Source organism: Salvelinus fontinalis, chromosome 5, assembly GCF_029448725.1.
Source record: "Salvelinus fontinalis isolate EN_2023a chromosome 5, ASM2944872v1, whole genome shotgun sequence".
NCBI classification, from domain to species: Eukaryota; Metazoa; Chordata; class Actinopteri; order Salmoniformes; family Salmonidae; genus Salvelinus; species Salvelinus fontinalis.
The window spans coordinates 31,255,391-31,268,846 of NC_074669.1; the positions used below are offsets into that span (position 1 = coordinate 31,255,391).

General features: G+C 44.1%; 1 protein-coding gene across 1 annotated transcript in view; it reads right to left on the bottom strand.

Moving 5' to 3' along the window:
* Positions 1–13,456, bottom strand: part of LOC129855468 (cadherin-2-like) — an 89,115-nt gene that overhangs the window by 11,195 nt on the left and 64,464 nt on the right. Inside the window, exons 14-15 of the mRNA XM_055923172.1 lie at positions 8,440–8,579; positions 4,890–5,051 (exon numbers count right to left, since the gene is read on the bottom strand). Of these exons, the coding sequence (XP_055779147.1) occupies positions 4,890–5,051; positions 8,440–8,579 (302 nt within the window). The remainder of the gene's footprint in view (positions 1–4,889; positions 5,052–8,439; positions 8,580–13,456) is intronic.

Below are 13,456 nucleotides of genomic sequence, written 5' to 3' on the forward strand. Positions count from 1 at the left end.
ATACAAATAGTTTGAGGGCAGAGCTTATTAGAATAACACCCAGCAATGTGCTTTGCAAATGCAATTTTTTAAATTTACATGTTGGTAATTTAGCGGACGCGCTTGTCCAGAGTGATTTACAGTCAGTGCATTCATGTAAGGTTGATAAAAAAAATGTAAGGTTGATAAAAAAAATATCATAGTCTAGCAAGTAAGATTTCTGGAACCATTACTGGGAATGCTGTTGTCGTTAAGGATACATTGGTCTTCAAAATATCCTCAATTTGTAATAAGATACCTTTAGGATGAATCTTTGCCTGTCTCTGGCTAGTTCACAGTAAATTACTGTTATTTTCACAGTAATTTGCCACCAGTGTACAGTACATTACTGCAACATACAGAGCAATGACATGGTACAATACTGTAAGAATGTAAATGCTACTGTAATCATGTTGGTATTTTAGTATTTTACTCTAATTACTTTGGATTAGTGCAAACTAGTTGGCTGCTAGGTACTTGTATATTACAGTATATTTATGATTATTTGGTGTTTCACGTCTATGCTAGTGATGGGTCTATGCTAGTGATGGGTCGTTCGCAAATGAGTCGGCTCTTGAAGGTGAACTTTTTGATCCGCCTCGCATATCAGAATAGCCAAATCTATTTATAAAAATACAACAAAATTAAGATATGAATAACCAAAATATGTAAATAAAATAGAATGAACTAATTCAAAGAACAAAAAAAATAATTAAATAATATAGACCTAAATGCTCAAGCGCACACATATTCGTTCTGACTGTCTGCTCAGACTAACAGCCTCACCTGTAGTTCCTGTCAATCAGACACACCGTGTCAACCAATGAACCAAAGATCCGTGAGGGCCGAGACAACTCACTCACAGTCACACACTTAGCAGCTGAGGAGAGAGAGGAAGGACAGCTGTGAAAACAACAGCTGGAAAATGAGTCGGAAGCACAGTAGCTTTTGTCTACATCATTCAAATGCATCCAATGTTAGAGCACAGTGTAGAATTTGCCAAAACAAAATCTCATATAAAGCCGGTTCTACGCACAACCTACACCGGCGTATGCGAACTGTGCACCCAACTGTGAAGCTAGCTGTAGCGGAGCTTCGAGAAACTAGCGGGCCTGTTAGTGATAGTGGTGGAGCCAGCACCTCCACACGTGGAGATGTATCCACTCAGTCAAGTAGGCCTACTACGCGATCCACAGCATCGCAGTCTTCTATGGGCCAGTTTATGCCAAAGTCTATGTCCTTAGCAAAACAAGGCCAAATTGTCTAAAATGATTAAAAATGATTGGCTAAAATGATTGCCACCGATTTCCAGTCATTTTCGACCGTGGAGGACAGAGGTTTTAGAAATTATAGCAATAGTCTAAATCCAATGTACACAATTCCAAGCAGGAAAACCTTTTCAAAATCACTTATTTCACAACTGTACGAGGCCAAATGGGCTTCAGTGCGGGAAAGAGTCCAAAAAGCTACTGCAGTTTGCCTTACCACTGACTGCTGGACATCAAGGGTAACCACTTCTTACATGTCGGTTACATGTCAGTTCATTGAAGATTTTTGATGTCTAGCTGTCTTCTGGACTGCTTTGAGTTCAGCGACAGACACACCTCAGAGAACTTGGCAGAGAAACTGTTGAGAGTGGCCAGATAATGGAAAGTAGAGGGAAAAGTGCTGTTGTGTTAGCAACAATGCAGCGAACATAACCCATCATCATTGTCTTACCCACACAATCAACCTGATTGTAAGAGATGCTCTGAAGGTGATGAAGCCCACTGTGGACAAAGTGAAAGCAGCTGTGGAATACTTCCACAGGAGCACAGTAGGTGCTGAAAAACTGAAGTCTACACAACGCCAGATCGGGATGCCTGAGCTGAGGCCTAAACAAGACTGCACTACAAGGTGGAATTCAACATGTTATATGTTGAAGCGGTTTCTTGAGTCAAGGATGCCATCATCTCTGCCATTGTCAATGCACCTGTTAATGCTCTGACCTAAGAGGAAGGGGAGGTGGTGGAGGAGGTGTGCAGAGTCCTGGAACCCTTTGAGCAGGTCACTGTGGAGATCAGTGGAGAGAGCTACAGTAAGCAGTTATTACTACATCATTAATGAATCCAATATTATATATGTATATGAGCAGTAGATGAGGATGTAGTATCAGCAGACAAAACCTGAACTAATAAAGTTACTGTTCTCTCTTGTCAGCTATGTGACAGTCTCAAAAATGATACTTCTGTGTAAGGGTCTGCAGTGAATCACAGCCAGCCGCCAGAGAAAAGCAAATTTAACCACAGGACATGTGCCAGAGTTGATGGACACCCTATGTTCATCAATGGACAGAAAGTTCCACAGAGTGGAATATAATCACGTGCTATCAGAAACCGCTGCACTTGACCCCAGGTTTATGATGTTAGACTTCAGTGAGGCCAGAGCGATTGATGAGGCTCTTCAAAGAATAACCTCAGTAGCAGGGAGACAGCCCCAGCAGTCAGCTGGCTCAGGCACCAGAGCAACAGGGAGAAGAAGGATCAGATTGAGCAGAAGCACCAGCAGTAGTGCCACAAACTTCTGTTGTTTGGACGCTGTTTGACGAGAGAGCAACTGGCTATGCAGCACGAAGGAATCCCTCATCAGATGCCATAATGGAGGTCTGATACTATTTGGAGGAGCCCCTCCTCCAAAGATCTGCAGATCCTCTGAGCTGGTGGAAGAACAAGGCCTCTGTCTACCCACGGCTTACTAAAGTCATGACAGGGAGACTCTGCATAGTGGCCACATCCGTTCCCTTTGAGAGGGCCTTCTCGAAAACAGGTTAATAATTACTTAGAGAAGAAACCGCATCAGCCCCTCGAAAGCATTTCTGAATGCTCAAAGTTCAACAGTCACATTTCAACATCAACTGTTCAGAGGAGACTGTGTGAATCAAGCCTTCATGGTTAAATTGCTGCAAAGAAACTACTACTAAAGGACACCAATAAGAAGAAGAGACTTTTCCGTTGGAAATCTGTCCTCTGGTCTGATGAGTCCAAATTTGAGATTTTCGGTTCCAAACGGCGTGTCTTTGGGAGACACAGAGTAGGTGAACAGATGATCCCTACATGTGTGGTTCCCACCGTGAAGCATGGAGGAGGAGGTGTGATGGTGTGGGGTGCTTTGCTAGTGACACTGTCAGTGATATATTTAGAATTCAAGGCACACGTAACCAGCATGGCTACCACAGCATTCTGCAGCGATACGCCATCCCTGCTGGTTGCGCTTAGTGGGACTATCACTTGTTTTTCAACAGTACAACGACCCAACACACACCACCATGGTGTGTAAGGGCTATTTGACCAAGAAGGAGAGTGATGGAGTGCTGCATCAAATGACCTGGCCTCCACAATCACCCAACCTTAACCAAATTGAGATGGTTTGGGATGAGTTGAACCGCAGAGTGAAGGAAAAGCAGTCAACAAGTGCTCAGCATTTATCCTTTTATCCTTCAAAACTGTTGGAAAAGCATTCCAGGTGAAGCTGGTTGAGAGAATGCCAAGAGTGTGCAAAGCTGTCATCAAGGCAAAGGGTGGCTACTTTGAAGAATCAAAAACTATATTTTGATTTGTTTAACACTTATTTGTTTATATGATTTCATATGTGTTTTTTCATAGTTCTGATGTTTTCACTATTATTCTACAATGTAGAAAATAGTAAAAATAAAGAAAAACCCTTGAATGAGTAGGTGTGTCCAAACTTTTGACTGGTACTGTACATATAAAATTGTATGGTACTGTACTCTATGGGGTACAGCATTCTCACTAATGGCGCAACAAATACTGTATAACCTCTTCCAAGGCACACCTCAAAATATGTTAATGATCCAGAGAGCATTTCGCCCGCCCACAACATTTTCCCACAATGCAACATAATTCAGTATGCTGCTGTAAATATACAGTTAATACAGTACTTTACTGTAAAATTGTATTGTCTAATTATTTTAAAGCAGTGTAGCGGAACGCCAATGAGCCCCCATAATGCATTGCTCTTTACAGTACTGTAATATTGAATTACAGTAACTAACTGAAAGTTTTGCAATAAACTTTCAGCAATTTGTTACAGTGCACCTGTTGTTTACGAAGCATGGGACAAATAACATTTGATTTGATTTGACACACAAGACCTAGGAAACCCAGCGAAAGGGATGGGGATACCTGGTCAGTTGCACTCCTGAATGCATTCAACCGAAATGTGTCTTCTGCATTTAACCCAAACCTTCTGAATCAGAGAGGTGCGGGGGGCTGCCTTACTCGACATCCACATCATCGGTGCCTGGGGAATAGTTATTGTGGGGGTTTTCTGCCTTGCTCAAGGGCAGAACAGCAGATTTTTCCACCTTGCCGGCTCAGGGATTTGAACAAGCAACCTTTTGGTTACTGTCCCACTGCTCAATAGAAAAACATACTGTAGTAACCCTTGGCCAAGAGTTTGCCTCATTGCCTAGATACAGTATAGACATAAACTCAACTAGATTCAACACACATATTAAATCTACCTAACTGAGATTGAGCTATGACTATTCTGTTGTAGAGCCAACTGGAGCTGTCTAGAGGTGAAGCTCAAAGCCAGTCTCTCTCTGGGGATTAATGAAACTCAATGGATTTATCTTAAAATAGCCAGCAGGGCCAGCCCATGTTGTTACCACGCTAATCCTCACTGTTAGCAAAGCTAATTAAGAATTACTCATAGAGGCTCTCTCTCTCTGTGTGTCACACACAGTGAGTCACATTCACACACACACACACAGTCATGCACACACAAGCTCATACGCATAGTTTCACACAATGACACACATGTAAGCGAGCATGCTCCCAATCAGACTCACACACACACTCTGTAGCTACCTCGTGGATGAAGTCTCCTATATCTCCGGGGTGGGGTGCAGCAGAACGGAGGGGGTACAGGTGGTCCTGGTGTAGGGGCCTCTCATCCATACGTCGGATCCCCACCTTCACCATTTCTGTCTCCAACGCGTCGGGCTGCTGCAGCTGGCTCAGGTCATAGTCCTGGAGAGGGAAGGGAAGGAGGGAGGGAATGAAGGCGGGAGGGAGGGAGAGAGAGATGCATGCACTGAATCAAACAATGTAACACAGGCTGCACTACCACGTAGATCCTTAGGTATTATTCCCATGTTGGTGACACTGTGGTGCGGTAACCATGACTGAAACGGTCCTAAGCAGTTTATTCTATAGAAACGACGCATGATCAGAGATCGCATAAGGTTATGAGATGAGCTTGTGACACTGGCTGTAAATGCAGTGATGTAGTGGTGAAAAAAATATGTGGGTAAATGCTGATTGCCATTTGCTGTGAATAAAGTCATGCTCACTATACTTTCAAAGCATTTTCTGCAAAAGGTGCGTAAACACTCACGCAAAATAAAAAAAGGTGCGTAAACACTCACGCAAAATAGAAAAAGGTGGGTAAACGGCGTGCGTTTACCTTTCACGACACCACTGTGTATAGACTGTAAAAAGCTAAATGATGCTGGTGTACATCTGAAGTGCTTTTACTCATTGGAATGATCGAAAATTACACTTTGGTTCGTTCAACCCATTCTTTTCAATTAGTCTGAAATCAAATAACAAATTTGACAGTTCAATGTTTTTTATTGAAAGAAAGCCTCTAAATTGCTTTACAACACCTCATGCGCATTGGATAGCGGTAGTGATGGGCAAATGAGCTTCCTGAAGCATTGAGGCTTTCCAGACAATTCACATTGTTATTTTTGCTCACCCTTGAGAGGGAATGTCATTCTAGTTAATGAGGTCTATTCTATTCATTACTCAAAAGTGTACACTGCCAGCGTCTGTGATGATACAGTATGTGCATAGGTGAATGTGATTCAAAAGAAACTGATAATGTGTCTATGCTATGGTAGCCAATGCATGGTTAGGATCTTGTGGCTACTACATGTGAAAGTCGAATATGTTTGGAAACCTAATTTCAAGTTATTGAGCAAACTTCAATTCTTGAATTAGAGAAAATATTTAATTGCTTGTAATCCAACTGAAGAAATGTAGGTGGGTAATTCCCCTCCGAAAATGGGTTGTATTTACATGAAATATTAGTTTGGATTTGTTATTTATTAAGTTTAAATCAAAGGGGAAACGTAAGTTGAGTGTTGAATGAAATAAGTTGCAACTTAAAATATAGGTTTGGTAATAATCCAATAAAACAGTTGGCATTGAAACATACATTTGAATTCAACACATGCAGTATTTTTCCATTTAAAAACCCTAACTCATTTACTTGTAAGCAGTTGAAGATTTTTTTTTAGGTTGATCCAGAGAAATTTTTAACAGTTTATGTAACTGCTGTCATGATCCCTCTCTCTCATACCAACATGACCTTACACCGACTCATTGAATGAGAGTGTTCATTTTTTATTGTTTATTTCACTTTTGTTTATCTATTTTACTTACTTCGGCAATGTAAACATATGTTTCCCATGCCAATAAAGCCATTACAGTACATTGAATTGAGAGAGAGAGAGAGAGAGAGAGTGAGAGAGGGCTAAGAGAGATAGGCTCTGATTTCCTTTCGAATTGCCAGTGTCTGATTCATTGAGAAATCATCCAGAAAAACATGATGAAACATCCATCTCCAAGGGGGATCGACTTAAAGAGCATTTTCAGGGACAATAAAGCTTGGCCAAGTAATGACCTTGTGCTTTGTTCACCGTAATAGCTAACCAAGGAAACACTTTCAGGGGAGAGCTGTGAATGCCACCATAACATGATGGACAGAGAGAGAAGTAGAGGAAATGGATGGATAAATAAAGATGGCTTTGTCACTAGGCTAGGCTTTATTGTTATTTCCTAGACAGAGGAGAACACCTGCAGGCTTATTTCCCAATGGCACCTTATTCTCTTTAAAGTGCACTACTATTGACCAGGACCCAAAAGTAGTGCGCTATATATGGAATAGGGTGCCATCTGGAATGCGGCCACAGACATCTCTACAGACAGCCAGCCAGGTCTGAAAGGGACTCAGCCATTGTTGCCGGAGGAAAATAGCTGAGTTTTGTCATCGCTCACCATGCTCAGTCTTTGACACCAGGATGATAGGCTAAGTACACAAAAAGCTGATGAATTGATTTTATCCTGTGCAATGTGTGTGTTTGTCATTTGAGAGGCTGTTTTATAACTGTATGTCTGGAAGTCTTTGTGTTTGGGTCTTCTGAAAGAGGTTTGTGCTTCTCTTAGCAGTGGCTGGTTGAAGAGGACATGGCCATTAGTACCAGAGAAGAGAGCCACAATGTGCGATTCATGTATAGAGAGACTGTACACCTTACTTTTTGGATTGTCTGGATTTGTTACAGGTCAGGCCTGTGCTGTTGTTAGCATTGGCTATGACCATCAACACACAATGGTGTTAGCCTCAGTCTAGTAACCGTTTAGGACCAGAGGGCCAGACTTTGTCTACATCCCAAATGTCGCCCTATCCCCTTTATAGTGTACTTTTGACCAGGGCCTTATGGGTTGCACCCTCTGCGGCTCTGCCATTGGTATCAGTGTAGCATAGTATCCGTTTAGCACCAGCGAGCCAGACTGTGTGACTGTTCCTGTAGCTGTCCCTGGCCTGACCACTCCCCATAGCCCCTCACCACTGGGAGTCCCAGATAGACATTATTAATCCATCTCACAGCTGGGGGGCTGATCAGGGGGAACTAGCCGCTCCGCTCTCCAACAGTTAATTTTCCCGTCACTGCCGATTCCTCGACATGACAATTTCCTCGAACAATGGGTGGGAAGTAGCATCCATCGCAGTGAAAGATGGTCTCTCGCCTTCCCCCCCGCCTCCCATGCCATTGCCATGGCAATAAATGTTTATCACCCCCTCTCTCAGAGTGCCATTATTAATATCCAATGATTGGTCAGCTAGGTCCTACAACCCCCATGAGCAAGTCCACTGTAACAGAATGACGCTGAGACTCATTCATTGATTTCAAATATTAACAAACCATATAACTCTATGAACAAGTACTAATTGTAAAAATGCACAAATAATATTTTACAAAAACAAGTGCAAAGTTTGGTTACAGAACTATGATTTTTGCTGTTCATTGTTTTACCAAACTTTGCATCTGCACTGTTCTTCAAGTAAATGTGTTTTTGTATATTTTTTCTGTGTAAATTGTAAATTTGGCATACATTTTAAAGTGAAAAATCTCAGAATAGTTCAATTTTCGTGGAATTGCCCGCATGTGACAGTCCCTCATTATGTGTGTGTCTGTGTGTCAACCATTGTAAATCCTCCTTGCCTCCCCCTTTACCCCAAGCACTGACCTTGTCTCCCACTAGCCGTTAGCGGACGGCTAACCCTCCATCTGATTCAGCAGCTGATTGGCTATGCTATCATTATGCTAATGTTAGTGTGTGTTTTCTCTACCTGGTCCTCCTCTCCTCCTCCTTCTTCGTCGTACTTCAGTATGTTGTCTCTGACATCGTCCTCTGGGTCGATGAGCAGCTGCTTGGCCTGACGTTCCTTATCCCTCCTCTTCATCCACATCACAAAGAACAACACCATCACTACAGAGAGGGGGGAGAGAAAAATAGGGAGAAGGAGGGGAGGGAGAGAGGGATGACGAGGGGAGAGAGGAAGGGACAGAGGAAGGAGGGGGAGAGAAAGAGAGGAATAATTAGAACTTCACAACCATTGCATTTGAGCAGTGCACATTGCATCCAAGGGCACATTTACACCACATTCCCTTATCACTCAAGAACACACAGAGAGAGAGAGAGAGAGAGAGAGGGAGAGCCAGAGCGAGAGAGAGAGAGAGAGAGAACAATAAAGAGGATGGTGGTGGGGAGAAGATAGAAAGTAGGTAAGGATGAAGGGAACAACACGTAGCTTTAGTTTTTATTCATCCATTTTTCTCTGCCATGTTAAAGAGAGAAGGTTTTAAGCTTGAAAGGAGCTTGATCAGCAATTCCCTGCTTTGATCCACATATTCAGTGCAGATTTCAGAAGATGGCTGGGTGTGAGGCTGGGGTTGTGACGGGTACATTGAGGTTGAGGCAGGGGGCTAGACTGGGGAGGTTGGGGTAGACTGGGCGAGGGGGGTAGAGGGGTGTCAAAGGGCTGTAAAAGGTGGAAAGGGGGAGGGGGTTAGGAAGTACCAGTGATGTGCTCAATACGGAAGAGGTCCGATGAAGCGGATGCTAAGCTAAGGAGACTGTTTCGCTATGTTCCGGCATTCATCCGATAACGTTGAGGAGTTTACCACATCAGTCAATGGCTTCTTTAATAAGTGCATCGACAATGTCGTGACCATACGTACAAACCACAACCAGAAGCCATGGATTACTGGCAACCTCCGCACTGAGCTAAAGGCTAGAGCTGCCGCATTCAAGGAGCGGCACAGTAATCTGCACGCTTCAAAGAAATCCCGCCACGACCTCCAACGAGCCATCAAACAGGCAAAGCATCAATATAGGACTAAGATCAAATCCTACTACGCCAGGTCTGATGCACAAAGGATGTGGCAGGGTTTGCAAATTATCAAAGATTACTGGGCAAGTCTGGAGGCAAGCAACACTAAACCATGCATGAGCTGGTTGCAGGGATTTCTCCTATAAAGCAAATGGAAGCAAATGGATTTTTTATGGAATGGTCTGCCTATCCATGTGAGAGAGACAGACTTGGTCTCAACTAGTGATGCACCAATATGATATTTTTGGCTGATACCGATATCACATATTTTCCTTGCCTCCAAAAAACGATACCGATACCAATAACCAATATTTACAATTTTAGCAGCTTTTTAAGCATTCTAGTACAGTTAAATAGTTAACACACACACACACACGGACGCAGCGGTCTAAGGCACTGCATCTCAGTGCAAGAGGCGTCCCTACAGTCCCTGGTTCAAATCCAGGCTGTATCACATCCGGCCGTGATTGGGAGTCCCATAGTGCGGACCACAATTTGCCCAGCGTCGTCCGGGCCGTCATTTTAAATAAGAATTTGTTCTTAACTGACTTGCCTAGTTAAATAAAGGTTACACACACACACCAAAAAGTTACAGCATTTACGGATGTCCCCATTACCAGTAAAACATAATGAAAACCTATTTCTTTCACTTATTTACTGTGCTGTTTCGTTGTTCAGTCGTTTCTTTCTCAAACAGGATTTCTATGGAACGCCGTTTGGGTCTTTGACGTGTCAAATGACACAACATCTGTTTCAGTAGCTATAGTTAGCTAGCTAACTACACTGCTCAAAAAAATAAAGGGAACACTTAAACAACACAATGTAACTCCAAGTCAATCACACTTCTGTGAAATCAAACTGTCCACTTAGGAAGCAACACTGATTGACAATAAATGTCACATGCTGTTGTGCAAATGGAATAGACAAAAGGTGGAAATTATAGGCAATTAGTAAGACACCATAAAAAAGGAATGGTTCTGCAGGTGGTGACCACACACCACTTCTCAGTTCCTATGCTTCCTGGCTGATGTTTTGGTTACTTTTGAATGCTGGCGGTTCTCTCACTCTAGTGGTAGCATGAGACGGAGTCTACAACCCACACAAGTGGCTCAGGTAGTGCAGTTCATCCAGGATGGCACATCAATGCGAGCTGTGGCAAAAAGGTTTGTTGTGTCTGTCAGCGTAGTGTCCAGAGCACGGAGGCGCTACCAGGAGACAGGCCAGTACATCAAGAGACGTGGAGGAGGCCGTAGGAGGGCAACAACCCAGCAGCAGGACCGCTACCTCCGCCTTTGTGGAAGGAGGTGCACTGCCAGAGCCCTGCAAAATGACCTCCAGCAGGCCACAAGTTTCGTCATGCTGAAGTTTCGGTCAGAAGTTTCGGTCGAACAAATTATGCTTTATTACCAACGCGGTATTGTAAACACATCGTTCGTTCCCATTATTTTGGCCTTAATGTATTTCGACTTTGAGTTGTGTAGCTGAAATTTTGTTACTCTTTCAAATGACTGCTAGATCCACACAGCAGTCATTGTGGGCTAGTTTAGGAATGCTGTGTGGCACGTATAGCGCAACATTTATGTGGTGTCATTACATCATGTACCTACGTTATATGGGTATGCACGTCAGCTTTGACATCGGTTTTGCACATCAGGCGTTAAACTAGACATCGGCCAATACCGATGTTGGCATTTTTAGCTAATATCGTCCGATTTCGATATGTTCACCGATACATCATCATCCCTAGTCTCGACCTTTAAGTCTTTACGGAAGACTCATCTCTTCAGTAGGTCCTATATTAGAATGTAGTCTCGCCCAGGGGTGCGAAGGTGAACAGAAAGGCACTGGAGCGATGAACCACCCTTGCCGTCTCTGCGTGGCTGGCTCCCCTCTCTCCACTGGGATTCTCTGCCTCTGACCCAATTACAGGGGTTGAGTCACTGGCTTACCATGCCGTCCCTAGGAGGGGTGCGTCACTTGAGTGGGTTGAGTCACAGATGTGATCTTCCTGTCTGGTTTTGCGCCCCCTCGGGCTCGTGCGGTGGAGATCTTTGTAGGCTATACTCAGCCATGTCTCAGGGTAGTAAATTGGTGGTCTATTGATATCCCTCTAGTGGTGTGGGGGCTGTGTTTTGGCAAAGTGGGTGGCCCTGTCCGGGGGTATCGTCGGACGGGGCCACAGCGTCCCCGACCCACCTCTCTCAGCCTCCAGTATCTATGCTGCAATAGTCTATGTGCCGGGGGGCTAGGGTCAGTCTGTTATATGTGGTGTAATTATTCTGTCTTATTTAAGTATACTCCCTCTAATTCTCTCTCTCCCCCTCCCCTCCCATAGGGCCTGAGCCCTAGGACATGCCTCAGGACTACCTGGCCTGATGACTCCTGGCTTTCCCCAGTCCACCTGGTCGTGCTGCTGCTGCAGTTTCAACTGTTCTGCCTGCGGCTATGGAACCCTGACCTGTTCCCCAGACGTGCTACCTTGCCCTGGACCTGCTGTTTTCGACTCTCTCTCTACCGCACCTGCTATCTCAACCTTCTGAATGCTTGGCTATGAAAAGCCAACTGACATTTATTCCTGAGGTACTGACCTGTTTCACCCTCTACAACCACTGTGATTATTATTTGACCCTGATGGTCATCTATGAATGTTTGAACATCTTGAAGAACTATTTGGCCTTAAGGGCCATGCACACTTATAATCTCCACCCGGTACAGCCAGAAGAGGACTGGCCACCCCTCAGAGCCTGGTTTCTTCCTAGTTTCCTGCCTTTCCACTGTGCTTTTACATCTGCATTGTTTGCTATTTGGGGTTTTGGGCTGGGTTTCTGTATAGCACTTTGTGACATCTGCTTATGTAAAAAGGGTTTTAAAATACATTTGATTTATTGATGAGCACACCAGCTGTTCCCGGATGACTGTGATTTCGCTCTCCGTAGCCGATGTGAGTAAGACATTTAACCCCCTAAGGTTGATGTCCGCGCCCCCGCAGAAATCGAATTAACATAATAAAAAATCCCCCCAAAATGTATATTTAAGATAGACACTATATGTAGAAAATTACGTGGACAGCCCATCAGGTTAGTGGAATCAGCCACACCCGTTGCGGACAGGTCTATAAAATCGAGCACACATCCTGGCAATCTCCATAGACAAACATTGGCAGGAGAATGGCCTAACTGAAGAGCTCAGTGACTTTCAATGTGGCACCGTCATAGGATGCCACCTTTCCTAGTGTCGGCTTGAGTGGTATAAAGCTTGTCGCCATTGGACGCTGAAGCAGTGGAAACGACGGACGAATCTGGGTTTGGCGGATGCAAGGACAACGCTACATGCCCGAATGCATAGTGCCAACTGTAAAACTTGGTGGAGGAGGAAAAATGGTCTGGGGCTGTTTTTCATGGTTTGGGCTAGACCCCTTAGTTCCAGTGAAGGGGAATCTTAATGCTACAGCATTCAATGACATTAATTCTATGCTTCCAACTTTGTGGCAACAGTTTGGGGAAGGCCTTTTCCTGTTCCAGCATGACAATGCCCCTGTGCTCAAAGCGAGGTCCATACAGAAATGGTTTGTCGAGATAGGTGTGGAAGAACTTGACTGGACAGAGCCCTGACCTCAACCCCATTGGGATGAATTGGAACACCGACTGCGAGCCAGGCCTAATGGCCCAACATCAGTGCCCAACCTCACTAATGCTCGTGGCTGAATGGAAGCAAGTCCCCACAGCAATGTTCCAACATCTAGTGGAAAGCCTTCCCAGAAGAGTTGAGCTGTTATAGCAAAAAATGGGGGACCAACTCCATATTAATGCCCATGATTTTGGAATGAGATGTTCGACGAACAGGTGTCCACATACTTTTGGTCATGTAGCTTATCTGATTTTTGGCATTGGATGCGTCTCAATCCACCGCATCCGCTTATATAACACTTCTGCACCTGCGGTGAAAGGTGACAGAGCTAGAGACTGTTTGTCTA